The following is a 22503-nucleotide window of genomic DNA, read 5'->3' on the forward strand; positions in this document are numbered from 1 at the left end:
TGAGTAACGTTATTCTGTTCCAGATTACTTTTCCTTCCATTCTGTTGTCGTATAGACCGCTAAGATTCTCGAGAAGTTACCATCACTGACTGCAAAGGGGCGTACGCATAGGAGATATGTATATGGTCCGACCTCCGACCCTAAATAGACATGACTTTTATAAATATTCTGGAATATTACTAACGATTTTCCATAAATATAATAGAACTCTCATTTCTTTTGTCCATTTTGTGACGTTTTTATGCTCCTCCCTCCTATTAACAAAAAAAACAGAATTTCCTCTCTACCAGGATCGTATCCAGAGGGGGGGGGGGTTAGGGGGTTTGAGCCCCTCCCTCCCCCAACCAAAAAAAAAATTAATATTCGTCAGGCTCGTAGAAACGCAACAAAAATGAATAAAAGAAATTTTTATGCGTTTTTTTTTTAGTTTTTTTAATCCCCCAAAAAATCCTTTTGTACCCCCCCCCCGAAAAAAAATTCTGGATACAACCCTGATCTCTACACCAGTGTCTGCTTATAGAGCTGAACCTTTGTTATATTTATCTGCATTAACACTCCTATGCCTAGATAGGTTTTTTTTTGGAGAGGAATGATTTTGAATGAGGTGAAGCAAAGGCCTGCTTCATGCTTTTATAAGGAACTGAACAGGCCTTCAACAATTTTTTCAGGGAGAGTATGCCTGAAAAACGCATTACACCATTATATTCTTTAGAATATTCCAAATTGAGCTAAGGAGATATAAGTTATACTCTCTCTATCTCCCCCTTCAAATTTTTCATACAGGTAAAGGCTGAGATCTGATAACACCAAACTTTCGAGAAACTAGAAAAAAGACCGTTTAGCTTTTAATTTAGTTGTGAGAAACGAACTGGAATCTTCTAATGGATTGTTAATTTTGCTGAAGAAATTATAAAGAAATCCTTCTGTAAACTTTAAAATAGTTCAAATTGAATTGTAGACCACCTTACAACAAATCTTACAATCAACAATAAAAAACGGAGCACAAGAAAGAAAAAGAAAAGCAATTAGTCATTACCAACACTAAACACACAAAGCTAACTGAGAAGGTGGATCCAATCATGAACCAAAAACCTCTCCGACTGCACCAAGAGACTCAATAATATCATACATGGCAACAGTATGGCGACTTCTAATGAAAGGTAGCACTTTTAGCAGACATTGGTTGGTGCTGCTTTTCTACACCATTGGTTGGTGCTGCTTTCTGATATCCTGAGGTCTTCGATGCCTGGAACCATTTGCAAAATGGTACAATATGTGGAAAAGGCGGAAGAGGCTCAGTCGAGCCCGCGTGAATGAAAATAAGTATTGTTTTATATTGAGTGTGTGTTCTGTGAAGTGTTGTATTATTAAATCATGTTGTGTATGGCCGTAGGGCTCAAATAAACTTTCTTTCTTTCTGTATTTCTTTTAGCAGACACACTCCATACTAAAAGAAACTGTCCTGGTATCTTTCTTATTACGGCCCAGAAAATCTCCTTAAGGAGAACCGAACAATACGCGAGGCAAAGAGCCTGGTTCCCTTGACAATCCAGAAAGACTACCCAGATACTTGCAGCTTCAGTTTCCCTAGGTAGGAACAACTCCAGCATAAAAAACGAAAACTTTTTTCGAAATATGTTAGAGAAGTAAACCCTGAATCTCTCGAAGCTTGGGACCAATCAGTAGGCCAAGGTACATGATGTGATTAGACAATTAAGTTAATTTAGCCTGGCCTTACTGAATTAACTTCAACAAGACAATTAGAAAACAAAACATCTGACTTATCTACATTAAATTGTAGACCAATTGCCGCATAACTTTTTTCAAGGAGGAAGAATTATTTTCCAAAGACGTCACTAATCAAGACAAATTTAGCAGAGTCATCCGCAAAACGTTGAAGAACATCCACACTTTTATTATACGAAGTTGGAAAAGCAATTGCCTATTGCTTACGGAAGAGCGCGCACATGGCTTATGCATTTCAACTCATATCTGGGCATGAATTTCTGAATCAAAGGCTGTTCTAAGATCATACTGGCCCAAAACCAAAGGTATTAGCATCAAGTAATATGTTAGGAAGAAGGTGAAGCATATGAGTATTTTCCAAACCCTTATAGAAACCAAACTGATGCGGAAGTATTCTACATTTATCATAAATCCCACCAAACATTATGATTTCAACGAACTTGCAAAACACAGAAGAATTGGCAACTGACCTAAAAGAATAAGGCTTTTCTACTGGTTTTACTTCTTTTTAACCGGAATGACCAAACCCACATTAAAACAACTCGGAACTATACCTTGTGTCTAAACCAGCTGGAACAAAAGAGCAATAAGATGGTAAACATAAACGCTACCCCCACCTTTAGAATATACCCTCTTGAGCTTTTTAATAGCTTGACAATGAAGAGACGGTTAAACTGAAAGCAAAATTATCAGACAGCATTGAATGAACTTTTCTTCAGATCCACATTGCTAGATCCTTAATATTCTACCTATTATACGCGGGCCTATCTACAGCTGCTACGCCCTCTGCCACGCTCAAAGCATGAGACATTTCATCACAATGCATATTGGAGCCTTACTTCTTCATAATGCGACTCCAAGACTACACCAGGCGCTTCGAACTTTAAGTCAAAATAAGCGCTATACTCACTAGCCAAGCTGAATAAATTAGAGGCAGGCTTAATTTCTTGTGGTTTAGACCGAAGTGACCAAATAAGATTTAGATTTTTATTAAGTTTTTGGACAAAAATTTCTTTGAGTGCTGCCAAAGGTAGGAGTCTTACAATTTTTTAAACCTCCGTTTATTATGAATTTTAATTTGGTTCACTTCCGCACATTCTTGGCTTCCGATTTCTGCACCAGATTTTCAGCCACAACTTCACCGACACACAAGCAGCCACCATATCCAAATTTAGACCACCCACTAATCTGCAACCTATTGCATGTGCACCACACCAGAACTACTACACTCCGCCATTCTCAAGGTATTAGATATTTCAGCATACCACTTATTTATTTTTAGCCGTATTTAACACTCGCTGCAAGTAGAATTTGCATTCTTCTGCGGAAAGTAAAATTCAATTACAGTTTCAAAAATTGGTCAAGAAAAAATACTTGAAAGAATGTGTTGTTATTCATGGACATATTTATATCAATACAGATATAGAATAGAACTTAATTGCACTTAAAGCCCATAGGCCATGGCAAAATATATAAAAACAAGCAACAATTACACAGAAATTACAAAAGCCCTATCATAGTCCCACAGAAACCTAGCTCTATGATCCATCGTAAGACGAAGGAATCGCGCCAAATTTCTTACACTCATGAAACATTCCTCCGCACACACTCTCGTGAATCACTCAAAATTATAAACCAAAAATCTCAAAAAGAGATTGAGCAAAAATTCAGACTTTAATTTACTTTTTAGGGTATCGAAGACAAAATGTTTTAGGAGAGTAGAAAAATTTTCTTTGTGGTTTTATGACAATAAAATCAGACTGAATAAAACAAAGCACAACACCCCAGTCAATAGACCTTATTTTTGACTTACGAATGTTCGGTAGCTGATCTTCTAAACTTTAATTTTAATATGACTTACTTGACATAAGACCATCCGGCCTTAGTGGTCGTCTTGAGGCCTCTCTCCTCACGAGCAAATATATGTGTTGCCTATACTTCTCTCTACTTTGTGCCAATCTGAGAAGACCAGGGAGGTTGTAGTCGGAGAAGGTCTCCTTCCAGCGCTTCGGAAGGCAACCGCGAGGGTAAGAACATGCGCTGGACGTGAGCAAGCCACCGGAGTTGTTGGACGCGGACCGTGTTCAGGATTGTAGTGTTGTACTGCGGTCTTTCGAGTAAGTCAGCATTTGAGACTTGATCTACGTATATTATGTCGGCGATTCAACAAAGCAGCTTTGTCTCCAACGCGGCTAGTCGCCTGCAGTCATCTACTATGACTGTCCACGTTTCACAGCCGTGCATAGCTATAGGAATGATGAGGGAGCAAAATAGTTTAAGTTTTAGCTTCACGGAGATTCGATCAGAGATTTTTCAATCAGAGCTTTGAAGCCGGCGCTACCAAGAGAGAGGCGTCTTTTGATGTCCACTGAGTGATTATTGTCGCTCGCGATTTGACTCCCCAGATATGTGAAGTTGTCTACACATTTTATTTCCGCTCCATTAAGCTTTATTTTTGGTGGGGGTGGGTTTTTGAACCTTGACACGCGCATGGCTTTCCTTTTATCGTCGTTGATTTTCATTCTGAACGTTCGTATAACTACTTCCAGGTTATCTGCTTTGGTTTGGAGTTCGTCAACGGATCCGGTGAGCTTGTCAATGTCATCTGCGCATGCCAGTTTGTCGGTTACGATCCCTCCTATCGTCGCCCCATTGGTTGCTTCAACATGCGACATTACACAGTGGATAAAGAGAATAAACATGTCAGGTGAGAGGATACATCCTTGCAAAACACCAGTAGAAGTTTTGAATTCTTCGGTCGTTCCCTCAAATGTTTGTACTTGGCTTCTGAACCGCTCATGCATGTTACGATTAAGTGATACGATGTTTGACGGGACGTCATAAAGCAGTAATATATATCAAAGGCCTTCTCTCAAAAATTAAGTTGAAAGCTTGTTTGAAGTCACTGAAAGGTTGATAGAGGTACTGACTGTATTCAAGGTATTTGTTTACTTGACAGATGACAAAAACCTGATCTATCGTTGAGCCTGTTGCTCAGAAACCCGCCTGATACTCAAGGATGATGTGACTGGTTAATGCTTTTCTGTCCAGTAGTATCTTGGTCACCACTTTGGCAGGTTGGCTTGTCAGGCTGATTGGACGGTAATTGTCACATTTGGCTTTGGACCTTTTTTTATGCAGTGGAACCATGGTAGCGGAGCACCACGTTTTCAGGAAATATTCCTTGTGCCAGGCAGCTGCGGCAATTCTGTGGTAGAGGAAAATTACGACTTCGAGTCAACTTTCAGGAGTTCTGCTTGCAGTCCATCTGGTCCAGGCAATTTATTTGATATGAGTGGCTTCAAGGCAGCTTCAACCTCACTTCTGAGTGGTGGTGGGCTTGGTTCCGACGGGCAGATGGCTAAATTTCTAAGAAAGGCAGGGTTAGGATTGATTGAGGTGTTCAACTTTTCTTGAAAATGTTGTTTCCACCTCTCTCTTATTCCTGCTGTCCCGTCCTTATCCAGAAGTACATTCGTAAGTGTAGTTTTGCGCCTCGGCAGCTCTCATATTCGTTTGTACACAGCATGGGTATTGCCCTATTGGAAGTTGAGCTAGTATTGGTCGCATTTGTTATGAATACATGTGGTTAGAGCGCGTTTGATCTTATTTTCCGTTAGCCGCTTAAGATACTTATAAGTGTCTCTTCTTTCTGGACCTTGCCTGTTAGCGACAGCAGGCTTATCTTTACACAGTTGAATGATCTCATCGGTGACCCATGGTTTTTAGGAGCCTTTAGTTCTTCCAAGGACTGTCTCGGCTGTCTGTATGAAGATCTTGTGCTCTTGTCGACTAGGTTGTCTATGTCCATTTCCTCTCGACTCACTGAAAAATATTCTAAAAGGGTTTTGAGAGCCAAATCGAGATTAATCGGGTAACGGTTGCGAGTTGACTCGTCTCTCAGAAGCTCGATACGGACACTCAGGACTTTTTTCTGGAGTTTTGTTGCCGACTTCAGACGGAGGTGGAAAGATGCCGTTACAAATGTGTGATTGCTGTGAAAAGTCTCCTCCAGCAAGAACGACTGTGTCAAGCGTTCTAGTTTTCCAGCGTTTCGGGACGAGCATAGAATCGATGCAGTCTTTGGTGGTTCCATCAGGTGATCTCCACGTGACTACTTGTTCCTCGATGTGTTTGAAAATAGTGTTGGCCCCTATTAGCTCGTTGTTCCGGCAGTATTCCAGAAGGCACTCGTCTCTTCTGTTTCAAGTGTCATGTCCAAATTTTGCCAAGACGTCTTAATTACAGATGGAATCCGCGCTCACTACTGCATTGAAGCCTCCAATGACGAGAAATATGTCTTTTTTTGGAATATGGAGTCTATGAGGCTTTTGAGTTGGCTGTAAAATTCCTCTGAGTCTTCATCGCTACGAGAATAATCCGACGCATAAACCTGGATGAAACTCAGGTTCGTAGTCGAGCCTTTGAGCCGGATAGCAATGATACGTTTTGAAACTGGAATTGTGCAGATAAGTGATTTCTTGTTTTCTTCAAAGGATAAATCCTACTCCTTGACGATGAACCCATCGTTACGACCTGGTAAAAGTAATGTTGTGTCCCCAATCTTTTCAATACCAGTTACTAGAAGATGGGTTTCTGACAGACAATTTAAGGCTGTTGATTTCTCGTACAAGTAGATCCTTCTTTCCTTCCTTGGCGAGGGTCTTACATTTAGTTTCTATTACCAATGTTGTTTTAGGGGTAAAAGGGGGAGGGGCGTCTAATGCAGGATTTGTCACATTAGATTTCGGTTGCGGTGTAGCCGGTCGTCAGGTCATCAGTAATATTTCCTGCAGAGTCGATCGTCAGATCGTCAGCTTCCCAGGACGCGGTATCTGGTTCGTCGGCTGCCCAGGACATGGTATCTGGTTCGTCAGTTGCTCCGGACGCGGTAGATGGTATCGCATGATCGTGGGATAATACCCCGGACATGGTAGCATTAGTTCCTGTAAGTTTTCTTGTCTTCATCATTATAAAATTTGGGAGTAGTATCTGAGAAGAAAGGATTCTCAGCTAGATTTCGGTACAGCGACAAGCTACTCTCTCTATCTCTAGCAGGGGCTGTTGACTCGTGTACGAGTTCATCCACCCTTTATAGTTGTTCTCCTACTGAGAATCCTTCCATTTGGCGTCCTGCATGGCCAATACAATTTTTCGATTGATGAGAGGTTTCGCGTCTGCCGGGACATGTCCACATGCCGGTGAACCCTGCGCATCAGCATCTGGGGGCCTCTTTCCTCTTGTGCACAAATTTATATCCCCCGTGCATGGGAACCTCAGTTTCATTTTATGGACCCTCGAGGACTGGGTCCCCCCTGGTCCACGCCTCCTTATTATATATTTGGAGGTATCCGTTATATCTAAAGCACTTCCCCTATCTGCCATCTGGGGGCGCACCTGATGTTTACAGGGAGGCTAAATTCTCAAGGCTAGATTTTAATAAATATATATATATATATATATATATATATATATATATATATATATATATATATATATATATATATATATATATATATATATATATATATATATATATATATATCCTTTATATTTTAGTTTAATTAGTTATATTAATTAGTCATTTAATTTACTTATACCAAACTTTCTCAATTTTTCTCAAACTTTCAATTTTAATCAACTTTAATGTGAATCGTTTTTTTGTTTATACCGTTTTTTCGCTGTCTCGTTTTTTATTTCAGTTGTAGGCTTGCATTATTTAGATGAATTCACTTTCTCTCTTTCCTTGAGTTTCTTTCTCTCTTTCCTTGAGTCTCTTTTCTTTTCCAATATTTTTATTAGTTATTTTCTTCCATATTTTTTCTTTTCTCTATTCTTGTGAGTAATATTTTCTCATATGATCCCCTCGTGTTCCAATGAGAACCTCATCCTTTACAGGTCATGGATCCTTTATGGGTATCTGTCGTTGTATTATTGAATGTTTTCTTCCATTTTTTTTTTTTTTTTGCTTGAAATTATATCTTAGGAATTATAAGCTCTTTGGTTTTCTTATATCCCCCGCGCATGGGGATTTCGGTTTCATTTTATGGATCCTCGAGGGCTGCCCCTCTGGTCCACGCCTCCTTATTATATATTTGGAGGTATCCTTTATATCTAAAAGACTTTCTCCTATCTGCCACCTGGGGGGCACGCCTGGTGTTTACAGGGAGGCTAAACTCCCAAGGCTAGATTTTAATATATATATATATATATATATATATATATATATATATATATATATATATATATATATATATATATATATATATATATATATATATCCTTTATATTTTAGTTTAATTAGTTATATTAATTTACTTATGCCAAACTTTCTCAATTTTTCTCAAACTTTCAATTTTAATGTGAATCCTTTTTCTGTTTATACCATTCTTTCGCTGTTTCGTTTTTTATTTCAGTTGTAGGTTTGCCAATTTTTAGATAAATTCACTTTCTTTCTTTCCTTGAGTCTCTTTCTCTCTTTCCTTGAGTCTCTTTTCTTTTCCATTATAACTATCGTACTAATTGTTTTCTAATTATGAATTATAAGCTCTTTGGTTCTCTCAAAGCATTAACTGAAATATTCCCTTCAGAGATAAGATAAAAATAATTTCAATTTAAAAGTAATAGTTCAAAAACCAAATTCTCATTAGCAATGACCATATCTACAAGATCACTGACTTGATCTACTCTCAAATTACCTTTAGATTACCAAGCTTTTGAATCAACTTGTAAAAACAAACCTGAACCTCAGCCCTGTAAGAAACAATGCCGGAGGGGAGCTGAATAAACTAATATTAAAAAAAAGTTCTTAAAATGCACCAAAACTAGATTCGCTCACATATTTCCCTTCCTACAGCATTGTTTATCGTCTAATTCAATTTTAGCGCCAAAAAGGATGGCACTATTAAATTAATTAAGAAGATGGAAGGCTGCAAATCAGCCACCGTTTTTAGATGCTTTTTAAGTCCCTTTAGGCTGCCAATGGGACATCGTTTTTAGAGACTTTTTAGTCTCTTTTCGAGACTTTTAGCCTTTCGTCTTTTCTCAGACTGACAATTTTTGGCAATCGATACTGAAGTTAAGTTCTGACTGAAGACGACAAGTTTTGACAAGAAAAAGACCTAAGCCACAAAACTATTCAAGCTCCAGCTGGTTTACCTGATCGTAATTGCAATTCTCAGAAAAAAAAACACTAGAAGAAAAAAAATCTTTTCAATATCAATCAGAAAAGGAATACCATTAATGTATACTATTGAGATAATAAATTATCTTGAGTGAATTATAGACGAAAAAATATTAGACAAAATATTTGACGACATATTAGACGAAAAATTTTGACAAGAAAAAGACCTAAGACACAAAACTATTCAAGCTCCAGCTGGTTTACCTGATCGAAATTACAATTCTTAAACATATTCTCAGAAAAAAAAAAAAAAAAACACTAGAAGAAAAAAATCTTTTCAATACCAATCAGAAAAGGAATACCATTAATGTATACTATTGAGATAATAAATTATCTTGAGTGAATTTTGAATTATCTTAATTTTTATGATTTTTAATTAACATATTCGACGACAAATTCTAGACGACAAAATATTTGACGACATATTAGACGACAAATTTTGACAAGAAAAAGACCTAAGACAAAAACTATTCAAGCAACAGCTGGTTTACCTGATCGAAATTACAATTCTTAATGTATTCTCAGAAAAAAAAAAATTCCAAAGAAAAAAATCTTTTCAATACCAATCAGAAAAGGACTACCATTAATGTATACTATTGAGATAATAAATTATCTTGAATGGATTTCGAATTATCTTAATTTTCATGATTTTTAATTAACATATTCAAATTTGTTATTTTATTTATTTTAATCAATTATTAATTATTTTAAAAATTCATCCACTTTTTGGAACACCCATGCTTCAGAACCATATTTAACCACTGTCATCACTGTAGCTTCCAATATTCTAATCTTGGTTTGTAGACTTATCTTCCTATTCTTCCAAACCTTTTTTAACTATAAAAAAACACCCTGAACCATGGCTATTCTACTTTTAACATATTCACTGCTCCAACCGTACTAATAATACTACCACTGCAGTATTAATTAATGGTAGTATAAATACTACCAAGGTAAGTGAAGCTGTTCACCTGATCAATCTTATCGTTACAAAACGTTAATTCTTCATCTTAACTTATTCCTAGCCTTAAGGACTTGGTCTTCTTAAGATTTATTTTCAACCCTATTCTAGTACCCTGAATTCGCAAAACCTCTAAAAGTTCATACATTTCGATCATACTTTCATCTAGGATGCTTAAATCATCAGCATAATCTAACTCCAGGAGACTTTTTCCTCCCCAATTGATTCCATGGTCTCCCATTGCTTTTCCTGTGTTTGTTATGACAAAATCCATAGAACGGGAGATAGGAGACAACCCTGCATAATTCCTGATTAATACGAAACCAGCTGCTAACCTCATTTTCTATCTTAACAGTATCAGTGTTGTTCTGGTACATAGCAATAACCACCTTATGTATTTGTCTGGTATACCAGACAAAAATAAAACCCTTGCTAAAGCTCTTGTATCAACATAATCAAACGCTTGTTATTAATCTATAAAACTGAAGAACAAAGGTGTTTGATAACTCAGACACTTCTAAATTATTAGACTAAGAGTGAAAATTTCGTTGACACATCCTCTACTGTATCTAAAATCAAACTGTTCTTCTCTTAAACCTTTGTCTATAGCATCTCTCAGTCTAAAAAGTATCTTAGTACTAGGTAATTTGGTACCTACAGAGACCAGACTAATGCCTCGATAAATACCACACACGTTTTTATTACCTTTCTTATATAGTGGTTTAATTAGGGTTTTCCTAAATCGCTAGGTACTTCTCCTTTTTCAAAAATCATATTCATAATCTTCAGTAACTTTATAACCTCAGAGTCGCCATATTTAAGAAACTCATTTATCACACTATCAGCATCTGGAGCCTTATTAATTTCTAATTTTTTTAGTACTGTCGCTAATTCTTTCTCACAAAATAAATCTTCCTTCACATCCTAGGTATCACAAACTTTTTCATTTTCCTCTATATGTTTTCCTGCACCTCCATGTCGGTTTAGTATATTTTCAATATGTTCTACCCATCTCTCTGGCCCCGTCTCTATCTTTAGCTGGGACAAGTTCAGATTGTCTCCTCCCTCTCAATTTATTAACATACCAGTACGATATTTTACTATTATGCCGCCAAGCTGCATTATACAGAACCTCTCCCATTTTATCCATGGCCTCCCCTTGACACCTCCTTAGTTCATATTCTCCACATTCTTTAAATTCCTTTTGTTTTCACATGATCAATTCAGATAATTTTTGCACAAGCCCCTTCTTCTCTCTATTAAACATAGGACTTTTTCACCAATACTCCTAGCTGTGATCCTAACTTTCTTCCCTAAGAAACCATCAACAACTTGTTTTCATGATATTATTCTATCCATCTTTCACATTGTCAAATTTTAAACACTCCAGTTTAGCATTCAACTTCTCCTCGAAAGTTTGACGTATTTCAAACATTAGGCTGTACGTAAAGAGTGACTCATTCCCGATTTCTAGGGCTATAATGAGAGAAAGGTTGAGATGGCTAGGGCACGTTCTGCGGATGAAGGATGACAGATTACCAAAGATTGTACTTTTCAGCCAACCGTCTAGGAATAAAAAGAAAGCAGGTCGTCTGCGGTTAGGGTGGAAGGATGTCATGAAGAGATATTTAAAGCAAATGGGAATTTCCTTGGAGGGTGTAAAGAGGGAGGCTTTGAATAGATTGGGATGGAGGAGGGTGTGCGTAGCTGTGTTGACCTCAGTCAGGTTGGTGCTGCAGTGAGTTGTTCGTAGTAGTAGTAGTAATTTCTAAAACATAAAATTTATTTGAAAATTATTTAAATCACTTTAAATGAAATATTGCCGGCAAGAAATAAACATTTTTCAAACCTGGTCTAAAACAGATATTAACGAAATATTTGTCAACAAGTAGTTTCATCTCATCACTAATCGTCTAGGGCTAAAAGGAAAGCAAGTCGTCCGCGGCTGAGGTGGAAGGATACCAAGAAGAACGATTTAAAGGAAATGGGAATTTCCTTGAAGGGTGTAAAGAGGGAGGCTTTGAATAGATTGGGACGGAGGAGGAGCGTGCGTAGCTGTGTTGGTCTCAGGCGGTTTGGTGCTGCAGTGAGTTGTTAGTAGTAGTAGTAGTATTAATTGACCAAATCACTTTGTTCACCCTGTTCTTAAATCTTTAAAAATAAAGTTGTAAAAGAAAATTAGCCCACCTCTTCCATTCCACTAAGATGTGTAACGACCTTGTAGCTGTAGCCTTGGTTAACCAAAAATCGTTGACGTTTCCGAGAATATCCCATTTCGGTCGTATCACGTGATACCAAGGTGTAAAAGAACGCATTGTAATCTTCAGCAATGGCACCTCAAGAGAACGGATAATTAAGATACGAAAAGTAGCCTTTGAAGAGACAGAGGAGAGAGAGAAAGACGAGGGCAAAAAAGACGGAATGAAAGCAAGAGATTTAGATAGATAGGGAGCGTGAAATAAAGAATGCCATAGAAAGAAAGAGAGAAGAGAGAGAAAAAGAGAGGAAAACAGAGAGAGAGAATTAGGGAGAGAGAAGACAGGGGAAAGAGTCAGAAAGAAACAGAGGAGGAAGTGAGTCCTCTTTCATCTTATTCCACCAGTCATTAATCCTATTTGACTGATGAAAGTCCAGAGAAGCTACCTTCATTCTGTCTAATAGAATGGACTTATGAGTTGCAATGGCAGAGGGTCTTGCCTACCGCTCGAGCGAAACGAGAGTCACTAATAATCCTGCCAAGTGGTATTTTGCTAAACAAAGAGACTAGGCTAAGAGAGCTTTTGCTAGGCGAAAATATTCATCTTAATTGTTTACCGCCTGATAAAAAAAAAGAACTTCTACTATTGACACGGTCACAAGCAAACATGCTGTAACTGTATATAACCATATATATTTGATAGTCCATCCCTCTATCTTCCTTATATACACAAATTTGCAGATTTTTGAGAGAGAAAGAGGGTATCTAGTAGTCTAAGCCACTTGACATAATAGAGTTATTTTTGAATGTACCGCAAAAAATTACTGGAAATAAGTAACGGTTCACGGATTTAGTACTTCATCTTTCCTTCCTACTTGCATTTTTAATTCAATAAAGACTAATTATTTATCTTATAATTATTTATCAGTTTTTTTTTTTTTTTTTTTTTTTTTTTTTTTTTTTTTTTTTTTTTTTTTTTTTTTTTTTTTTTTTTTTTGTCTCGAAATTATAGCTAACAGAGGTGGATATAATAGAAAATCTTTGCCTACATTATATTAAATTTCTATTGAGCACTAAAGTTTTTTTCTTTCTGGAGTTTACACTATATTCTTCGTCAAAAAGTTATCCACTCAATTCGATCATAATATTTCTATTTCTCTTGCTTTTTATTATTTCAACCTCTGTGGTTTAGAAATGGTAAACACTTATTTTTTTTACAGACTCCCCGACTTTGGTTACCAGAGAACCATTAATACCAGTGAACCACAATCCTCTAATATTCTTCTTTTGATTATTTCAAAATTATAGCTTTTAAGTACTATATGATTGTCGTCAGTGTTGCCACAAGGGACCATAAATAGATGAGTATCTTATTAGCTAAATTTGACAACGCTTTTCATCCGTAAAAATTAAGGCATTAAACATTTGCTAATTCTTGAAGACAACAACACCAATAAGGGAGCTACACCTTCTTAAACTGTTTGGTATAATTAGCATATTAATTAGCATATGTAATTAGCTCATTTTTTACCTGCGTTTCAACATTCATGATTGATCATGAACACAAATTGATAAAACCTGTGAAGTAAGGTCCTACTGTACCACCTGATGGGTACTATGATGTACCTCTCAATTCAGCTTGACTCTAAGAAAAAAATAACTAAAATAATGAGAATGATTATACATTTTTGTCGAGGGAGAGTGGTTGAGGAACTGATGAAAATGTAATAATATATCAAATTCTATTCAATCTTCTATAGCAAAAGTTGTCTTATTGGCTAAGCTTGGTAGTCAACGCAAAGCAGGGGCATTTGTGAACATGCCCAGGTCTTTATCATGCCATGCCTTTAAAATTGCTGTTGCACATTAGCAGCCTATTAAGTTTGAATTAGTACCTATTTTAGCTGTTAATACTATCACCACTAACGACTACGACAGTACCAAGCCATCTGTTGCCACCTCAACCTATTAATAGTTTCACCCCTCACCCTCTCCATAAAGTCCCACTGTAAACCCTGACTTATGACTTCTTCCGAACACATTTGGAGACGGTCTGATTTTTGTTTGGCAAAACATGAGAAGCCAAAAGCAAAATTTGTTGGAATCTATTAATTTTTCATCCATAAAAAGTTGCCTAGCCATTGATAAAACCTGTGAAATAAGGTTGAACTGTACCACTTGATGGATTCTGTACTGTACCTCTCAAGATATCAAAAATAATGTTAAAACTGTAGAAAAATGTGTTGTTAAATAATTTAGCTTCAGCGAGCCTATGTTTGAGCCACATGTGCTTTAACATTATTTATAGACATATATATCCTGGATATAGGGTTATAGGATTATAAACATCTTTGATGATGTAGCTGTCTAACGCTTCATTTTTTACATATGAAAAACATCGTTGAAGTCAACTAATTGGTTTTGGTTAATTTTTTTCATGCCTCATCGTGACAACACTGACGAAAAATGTTTAAAGTATGATTTGATATGTTACTGTATTCGATGGTGTAAAGCTACATTTTCTTAAGCTGCTTGGTGTCACATATAATGGGCTTAGTTTTCATCTACGTTTCATTTTTTCTCTTCAATTTGGCACTAACCACTACCAAAAACTGCCTAAATGCATAAATTTCATTAATATTTAATTTAATTGTAATTAGCTTAAATTGGCTCAAATTTAATTGTAAATAGCTTTAAAATGTAATTAGCTAAGTTTTCGTCTACGTTTCATTTTTTCTCTTCAATTTGGCGGTCACCGTTACCAAAAACTCCCTAGCTGCATATTTTTTGTTAAAATTTAATTTAATTGTAATTAGCATAAATTGGCTCAAATTTAATTCTAAATGTAACAAGCTTGTTTTTCCACCACCGTTTCATTTCTTTCCATCTTTAATTTGACACACATTCCTACCAAATACTGTCTAGCTGCACATTTTCATTAAAATTTTAATTCATTAAAAATTTAATTCCCAGGATATTTTTCAATAGAATTTCATTTCCATGTTTCCATGTTTATAATTCTTTAGGAAATATACAATATTGTGTAAATTGTCACTTGATCAAATCAAACAACCCAATTTCCTTTTCATTAGCTTTGGTACTTCGAAATCTTACATATAGAAGTATATTTTTGAACATATGAATTAACGATGATAATTAATGACGCCTGTGATGACAGTGAGGAATGATGGATTAAAAAAAGTGATCAATTAAGTCATGCCACCTGCGTGATTTACCCTTTGGGCCTAGTCAATCTTAAATTAGTGAAATAAGCTTAGCCCAGCCATTACCTTGGGTCAAGGCCTACTAGAACTAGGTAAGCTACATAATATTATGCAAATCATCATAGTTATTTTAGTTTACCTTAGAGCCGTTATTTACATATTCTTTCACAAGGCCTAAGTTAATACCGCTTGATGACCCAGTAATTAAGACTGTTCATTTGGACTAGCTTGGGAAAAACCCAAAGGATTACCTAAACTCAAAGGGTAAATCAAGCGGGTGGCACTAAACAGGAATACAAATTGTCATTATAAGTGTTATTCTATAAAAAAAAAAATGAGTTAAAAAGGAAAGACAGAAACCAGAGATCTTATTAAATCAGTTTTCAGAAGTTAACCTTTTTTGGCTCTCAAAATTCTTCCTAAGATAGTGGTAAGAAAGTGGTGAGAAAAGTGGTAAGAAAAACACTAACCTTTTTTGGCTCTCAAAATTCTTCCTAACCTTTGTGCCTCTTGACGTCTAGAGCCACCATGGGCGGATATCTGGATAAGGACATTGGCATCTGGCAGGTCAAAAGAAGTGTCAGCAATTTTACTCACGAAAATTGTATTTACTGCTGGGTTGTTCTTAAACACTTGCAGAACTTCGAGTCGTTCAGCCTTGACAAAAATAAAAACGCATAGATTATCTAAAAAAACTTAAAAAAAAATAAATACGTAATATTAAAGATAGCTAGAATCAACTATGGTGGTAAATAAAAAAAAGAATATAATATATAATGATTTACACTGATACAAAGCTAAAAGAAAACGTGTCTAAATGTAAAAACAGAGGAGAATGAGTAGGCACAGGCAAATAGTTTGGACAATACTCAATATTAAAAATACTCGATACTCAATACTCACGGACAATACTCAATACTCAACATGCTGAATACTCAGTACTCAATACTGACAATACTCAATATAGTCAATACTCAAAGACAATACTCAACATAGTGAATATTAGGGATGGTCCACCGATATATTATACGGTATTTTATATGTACCTGAAACAGCATTTGTTAAGCTTCCCCTCACGTCCAAAAAATAGAAACTCAGTGAGCTATTCATGTGGTATGTTTTAGCACTACGGATGGCACAAAGGGATGTCTATTCAAATATCGAAAACTGTTGGCACTATTTATACAAATAAACCAAAGTTTAATGTAACCATCAGATGGAGTTTGTTCCTCGTCATGTTGCTCTAAAAGTCAGTAACACATAAGCTTGCATTTCTCAATGAAGTGCATCTGATATGCACAACATGGCGTACATGCTTCTTAAAATTGAGAAACCCAATGATGCAAAGACATCAAAACTCAGTGGGTTTTTTTCGCTGTCTGTATTACGGATTCGATCAAATTTCAAACTTGGTAATGGTCCTTGACCTTTTGAAAAGGTCAGAATCCAGGCTAACTTCCCAGATCACCCCAGCCTTCAATCTTGAAAGTTCTACCTTCATAAACGATTTTCAAAGACCATCTAGATCATAAAGACTGACATGAGGAAACAGACGTTACGACTGAAATACTTTTCTGGAGAATATGTACATTCTGGAGAATATATTTATGGAGTAATATGCTAACTTTTGAAATGGTTATGCGATATTTGATCATTTTTTGGATTTCGATCACGTTTTGAACATGAGCAATAAAATGTTACGACTGAAAGACTTTTCTGGAGAATATCTAATCTGGAAAATGTGCTCAATACAAGTTGATTTTGAGGTGAGGTACTTTTTGGAGATTTGGAGCAACTAGTCAGATTATTGAAAGAACTCGAAGTAGACCAATAAAAGACAAAAATTAATCTAACCTGATCCCGAATCCTAAAGGCAAAATATTGCTTCAAAGCCAAACATATAGAGAGCAATCAAGAAAGTTAAAATTTACTCTTAATTTAACTCTTAAAATTTACTTTTAAAAAAGATGTTTATTTCAAAAATTGCTGTCAAAATTGCCAGAACAAATTTGAATTTCGAGTACAAAAAAAAGGACGAGCAAAAAAGCATCCAATAAAAAAACAACCAAAACTAAAAGACAGGCAAAAAAGCCAAAATCAAATTAATTCGTATATTAGTCATTAAATCCATTCATTAGTCATTATTTAAACTGAAATTAGTCAAAACAAGGTAAGATCTATCTACAGTGAAAAAAGGCCATTTACCAAAAAAAGGCAATTTAGGATATATTTTTAAACAAGAAAATATGGAGATATATTTAAATATATTTAATAGATATATTAAATATGGAAATATATCCATATATGGAAATATAATATTTTTCTCCCTGGAAAGAAAAATAAGACAAGATCTATCTACTGTGAAAAAGGCCATTTACCAAAGGCCATTTATGATATATTTTTAAACCTGAAAATATGGAGATATATTTAAGTATTTTTAATACATTATTAACCCTTAACTGGCAGGGTCGGGTCTATTAGACCCCAGCATAGAGTGTTTTGTTGATCTCGTACCACCAAATGTTGCTAAGAAGCCGATATCACGTGCATTCATCGGACTAGTTGGGCTGTAAATCTAGGTGAAAAAACATCCTAAAATCACTGACAGGTGCGTAGATACAAGACTCTGGGGTCCGACAGGCCCACCCTGCAGTTTGTGTAAGTTTTTTATAGGCTTAGCAGATAAACTAAGTCTAATTTTTATAAGCTTTTTAGAGAACAACTACTTTTAAGTTATTTAAATTAATGCCAGGCTACACCTTTTCGGAATTTAATGTATAGGTCTATTTTCAAAAAGACCAGGTTGTTTGTCTTTCACAAATGAGGAACATTGTAGGCTAATTGGCTCTTGAAAACCAACGGAATTAACGCATTCTTTTGGATAAGCAAGTGCTGGATACTAAACTTTTTTTTTTATTATAGTCTGGTGTGACTTTAGCTAACACAACGCCCTTTCTCGCTTCCTTTTGATTTTTGTAATTTGACCTTAACATCTTTTTCACAGGTTGCGTGCCAAAATTCTGTAACTTCTCAATTTGGGTAAAATAGGAAAACTAAGAGATTTGCGTCATAGTTTAAGAAAAAGATGACGATAGTTTGATTGATAAAGGATAAAAGGTATTATTAACGGAAAGAACATTCATCTATTTGTAAGCCTTTAACATATCATGACAAAACGAAAATAAAACCAGAAAAATAAACAAAGGACCTAGATCATAATGGGTTCCCCTGTAAAAGTTTACCCGAATTGCGTTTATCTTAAGATAGTAAAATTGGTCTTGGTAATTTACAAAAAAAGCATTGGCAAAATAAATTGCTATGTTTCTGAACACATCAAAACACAACAAAGAGTTATATGATTTAATAGTCTCTACTGTGATCTTAACTATCTTTTATTTGTAACACTTGGATCTCTCCCTAAAACTCTGGGAGTGATAATGAGTCTTAAGATGTAAATATTTATACCCAGCTGACATCACAAAATGCAAGCCTTTTCAGGCCTTCTGTAGCTCTTTGAAGAATTCAAGTCAGGGAGTAAGGATTGCAAAGGTCTCTTTGCAGCTGATGGAACTGTGCAGGACATTTTACGCACTACGAAGAGTCTGATGCGATTCCAATAGTTGGAGAACTGACTTCAGTTGAATAATAGGCACATACACAACGAAATAGGTAGACTTCTAGCTCCTCGTCGTAAACTGCAAAGCATATTACTCACCAGGCCAGTACTTGATGATTGATGAAATACTAGTTGCATTTAGAGGACAGCGAAAATTTAAGATACATATTCCCTCAAAACCAAACAAAGCATGGAATAGAAATTCCATGCTTTGTGGTGGAAAGAAAACACCTATGGTTGATTTCCGGAATACTTCAGTTCCAACGTGAACTGTCATGATCCTTGTCGATCATTTGAAGTGTTCAAACTGCAACATCTCAGCCAACTACTGGTTCGTGTACGCACAGTGAGAAAGAAAAAAAGAGAAATCTCACCCATTTCCTAGCTAGTCATACAAGAGAGCCCAACTCGTCCAGCTTCGGGGTTAGTGACCATCTGGCTCTAGTGTTGTTTGTTCCAAAGAAAGATAGAGCAGTAATTCTTCCTTCATCGATGTACCTTTCATTAGATATCGATCACAAGAATAGTAAACCAGAGATAATCATGACCTAAAACCCAGCAAAAAGTGGAGTAGACTCTCTAGACCAAAGGTGTTCTAATTACACGACTAGCCACCGCACAAGATGATGATCCATGGCGGTGTGGCTTGCGATTATGGACATAGCTTGAGCTTATGCCAACGTTATTCTAAACTAGTCGAGATCCCAAGAAAATGACTTAAAAATGCTGAGAGCTAGGACGATGCCTCATCAATCCACAGCCTAGGATCAGAGAAACCCTTTCAATCAATCTCATGAGAACTGTGTTTTCTTTATCGAAAACATCGCGCGATTTTTAGCTGAGATTGCCCTAGGTGTCTCATTCAGGTTCCAGTGAACGAAAAGGTCGTCGCATCATTTGCACCAGAAGAAAGGACAGAAAATCAAAGTATACCTACAATGTATGCCAAAACAGTGAGTGTATGGAACATGCCAAGTTCCTATATCTAAAATGCGAATAGTGGTAACATTTTTGCATTTTAGTGTTTCTAACTGATATATCTGAGTGTATTGTAAGTGAAATTGCAATACATTTAAAAATATATTTTTTTTTTCGAAATTTTAAAAACTGGGATCCAGCAGACCCCATCCTGCAGTTAATTTAACTTTTTTTTGGTAAAATTCTAGTTAATTGACTTCTTGCTATCTTGGAAAGGGTTTAGGTTAGGAAAATGAAACTTTCAGGGATGGGTCTACAGGCTAAAGTATGTCCTGGGAAGGTATTTTAAAGTACCCACGTCTACTCCTTCTCCCTCTAGAGGGCCCTGAAATTTGCCTACATGACAGTTCTTTACCTATTGAAATTTTGACAAAATAATATTAATTTAACAAAACTTAATTTAATAAAATTAATTTAATAATTTAATAAAACTTAATTTAACTAATGTTCAAAAAACTATGTTCAAAGATTTGCATCTCACTCAATCGGACTATCTGTCTTAGCTTTTCTACAGTTAGCCATAGCTTGATTCCCACAAATATTCAATTTTAATTCAAATCATTGGATAGAGGAGAAGTTTTCATAGCTGTGTTGACCTCAGACGGCTTGGTGCTGCAGTGAGTTGTCAGTAGCCGCGGCGTTATACTCTTACCAAAAATGTCGCCTTGAAAATATCATTTCCATGAAAAATTGTGTTAATGGAGGCGCAGACCTTTGGTAGGTCACTTCAAAATAATGGCAATTAGTCTAATATTCGATCGCCATAGACAAGCAGAGTAGATGAGGTTCCACATGAGGTCCCTTGAAGTTCCACTTTCTTGTAAAGTTATGGTAATGGCAAGCTCAGTCCTTGGATAGGACAGTGCAAAATAATGGGAATTCTTTCAATATACAATAGTCATAAACAACCCCATGAGGTCCCTCGAAGTTCCACTCTCTTGTAAAGTTATGGAAATGGGAGACACTGACCTTAGGGAGTCTGTCCAATACTCGATCGTCATAAACAAGCAGAGAAGATGATGTTCCGCTTGAGGTTCCAGATGAGCTACCTTGAAAGTTCCACTCTTTTGTAAAATTACAAAAACGGGAGGTGTAGCCCTTGGGTAGGTCAGAATCCGCAATAAAAATAATTAATGTATTCGGCTGTCATAAACAGGCAGCTTGGGGAAATACCCCTTGCAAAGTTTTACTCTTCTATTCCCTTAAACCGTCATAAACAGGTAAAGTGGAGGGGGGAATACTCCTTGCTAAGACTGTCACCTTGTAAGTTTCACTGTCCTGCGAGATTAGGAAAATGAGAGACACAACCCATGGGTAGGTTAATACCTGAAATAACAAGAATTCGTCCAATATTCAACTATTATAAACTGGCAGTGTGGGGATACCCGGTAAATATTTCAAAATGTATCCCATAATAATAAAATTTTTATAATTGAAAAGGCCTTTTGAGGTGAATTCATAACACGTCAGTCAAACTTCATGTTGTTTATAAACTGAAGGAGAAATTAATCTTTTTGCTTCCAGTCACAGCAGATACCAGTGAAATGGATACGAAAAAGTCTATTAGCCTTCATTTATTTTACGCTCTACGTTCAGCTTTATTACACAGCCGAGAAAAATAACAAAAATAGACATTAGAAAACAAAAAGCATACATTCAAGTAACAAAACACGTAGAAAGAAAGGCTAATTTTTTTTCATTAGCTTTCATTTATCTTTTTATGATTTATATTCTGCTTTATTAAACAGCCGAGAAAAATAAAAAAATTAACATTTAAATAACAAAAAGCAAGCTTTAAAGTCACAAAAAACGTAGAAAGAAAAATAAAACTTAATGGAAACGGCACCTGAGAAGTATAGCCACAGAGGAAAGGTTTGCTAAGAGTAATAAAAATAAATAAAAACGGCACCTGTAAAGTAGAGCCACAGAGGAAAGGTTTTCTAAGAGTAATAAAAATAAATAAAAACGGCACCTGTGAAGTAGAGCCACAGAGGAAAGGTTTTCTAAGAGTAGTAAAAATAAATAAAAACGGCACCTGTGAAGTAGAGCCACGGAGGAAGGTTTTCTAAGAGTAATTAAAATAAATAAAAACGGCACCTGTGAAGTAGAGCCACAGAGGAAATATTTTCTAAGAGTAATAAAAATCAATAAAAATGGCACCTGTAAAGTAGAGCCACGGAGGAAAGGTTTTCTAAGAGTACTAAATATAAATAAAAACGGCACCTATGAAGTAGAACCACAAAGAGAAGGTTTTCTAATACCAATAAAAATGGAATAAAAATGACACCTGTGAATAGAGCCACAGAGGAAAGGTTTTCTAAGAGCAATAAAAATGAATACAAACGGCACCTGTGAAGTAGAGCCACAGAGGAAAGGTTTTCTAAGAGTAGTGGCGTAATATTTGAGTGCATACACATTGTCTGAGAAAACGATGATTTTGTCTTGCCTCTTCTCGTGGTATTTAATCAGAAATTCACAAGTCCTGAACTTATTTGGGTTCATCACATACAGTAGCTAAAAAGAAAACATCATTTTATAGTAAGGAAAAAAAATTATTACTAAAGGAAACCAGAAGCAAAAATACATTATGCCCCGTTC

General features: G+C 36.0%; 1 protein-coding gene across 2 annotated transcripts in view; it reads right to left on the reverse strand.

Moving 5' to 3' along the window:
- The window catches only part of LOC136035976 (general transcription and DNA repair factor IIH helicase/translocase subunit XPB-like), an 88235-nt gene that overhangs the window by 1820 nt on the left and 63912 nt on the right, over positions 1–22503 (reverse strand). The window contains exons 11-13 of one of the 2 annotated variants that reach the window (XM_065717875.1): positions 22255–22419; positions 15782–15968; positions 12078–12226 (exon numbers count right to left, since the gene is read on the reverse strand). In XM_065717875.1, the coding sequence (XP_065573947.1) occupies positions 12078–12226; positions 15782–15968; positions 22255–22419 (501 nt within the window). The remainder of the gene's footprint in view (positions 1–12077; positions 12227–15781; positions 15969–22254; positions 22420–22503) is intronic. The other variant, XM_065717876.1, reaches the window with a different exon arrangement.

The sequence above is a fragment of the Artemia franciscana genome, chromosome 15, assembly GCF_032884065.1.
Source record: "Artemia franciscana chromosome 15, ASM3288406v1, whole genome shotgun sequence".
Classification (NCBI taxonomy): domain Eukaryota; kingdom Metazoa; phylum Arthropoda; class Branchiopoda; order Anostraca; family Artemiidae; genus Artemia; species Artemia franciscana.